General features: G+C 41.9%; 1 protein-coding gene across 1 annotated transcript; it reads left to right on the top strand.

Annotated features, from left to right (window-relative positions):
- LOC119516886 (glutaredoxin-1-like) lies at positions 1-321 on the top strand. The gene has a single exon (XM_037813399.1). The coding sequence runs from the start codon at positions 1-3 to the stop codon at positions 319-321; it is 321 nt and encodes a 106-aa protein (XP_037669327.1).
- The last annotated feature ends 899 nt before the right edge of the window (positions 322-1,220 follow it).

The raw sequence follows: 1,220 nt of genomic DNA, 5'->3' as shown, positions 1-1,220 counted from the left end.
ATGGCTCAGGAATTTGTGAATAGCAAAATCCAACCCAGGAAGGTCACTGTATTCATCAAGCCCACCTGTCCCTACTGCCAAAAGACCCAAGAGATCCTCTGTCAAATGTCCTTCAAACAAAAACTTCTGGAATTTGTTGATATCACAGCCATTACTGACACAAATGTGATTCAAGATTATTTCCAACAGCTCATGGGGGCAAGAATGGTACCTCAGGTCTTTATTGGAAAAGATGGTATAGGTGGATGCTCTGATCTAATAAGTATGCAAAAGAGTGGGGAACTGGAGACCCGGCTACGGCAAATTGAAGCTCTAAAATAATTACAGAGTAGACTCCAATGATGTCCCCCTTTGGGAACTGGACGGCCTCACCAATGAAGACAACACTTCTTGGTGGATGGATCTGGGGCCATTCTTACCCAGCTACAGCAACGGTTTATTATGAAATACAGTTATCAAAATAATGATAATAATAATAATAATGATAGGGGGAGTGGCGAAGTATGGGCCGTGGGGAAAGCTTGTCTTCTTCTTTTGGATCAGTATTAAAAAGACCAACTTTCCCCACACCATGGGGCCTAAAAGACTGATGGACCATCTTGGGTTTCTTCTGGATTGGCCTTTTGGGTTCCAAAAGACCATGACAAGTTCTGGTTTAGGATTCATCCATTGACCCAAAAGATGTTCTTTTGGACATGTTTTTCTCCTGACTGTTCTCCATGTGCCAGCTCTCTTCTACCTCTAAACCAGTGTTTCTCAACAACAACCATGTTTATTCCAAGCCCCCTAGGATGGATCTATATTTGGTTTTTGGTACTATCCATCAGCCAGTTATTTTCCTGAGCTTGACTTTCTAGAGTTTGCATTAAGAAATCAATAGCTTCTTAAATGTGCTTTTTCAAACTGCATACCTATCTCCCTTCACCATCTTCACCCCACCTTATCCCATTTTGAGAATCATTGCCCTGAGCCAGTGTTTACAACCTTGACAACTTAGAGTTCTCATGGGAAATATGCAGCAATTCCCCAAAGTGGCTGAGGGCCCAAGTTGAGAAACTGCAGGAAAAGTTAACCACTGTTAGTCTTCACTCAGTGCCACAGGGGTCAGAGACACAAGTGCAGTTGCTGCAATCATGTGGCAATATTCTTATGTAAGATGCTTGTCCAGGTAATCCTGAATGAGTGTGTATTATTTTGAAGTATCATCAAAATTAAAATGC

The sequence above is a fragment of the Choloepus didactylus genome, chromosome 20, assembly GCF_015220235.1.
Source record: "Choloepus didactylus isolate mChoDid1 chromosome 20, mChoDid1.pri, whole genome shotgun sequence".
Classification (NCBI taxonomy): domain Eukaryota; kingdom Metazoa; phylum Chordata; class Mammalia; order Pilosa; family Megalonychidae; genus Choloepus; species Choloepus didactylus.
This window is presented reverse-complemented; position numbering and strand designations above follow the sequence as displayed.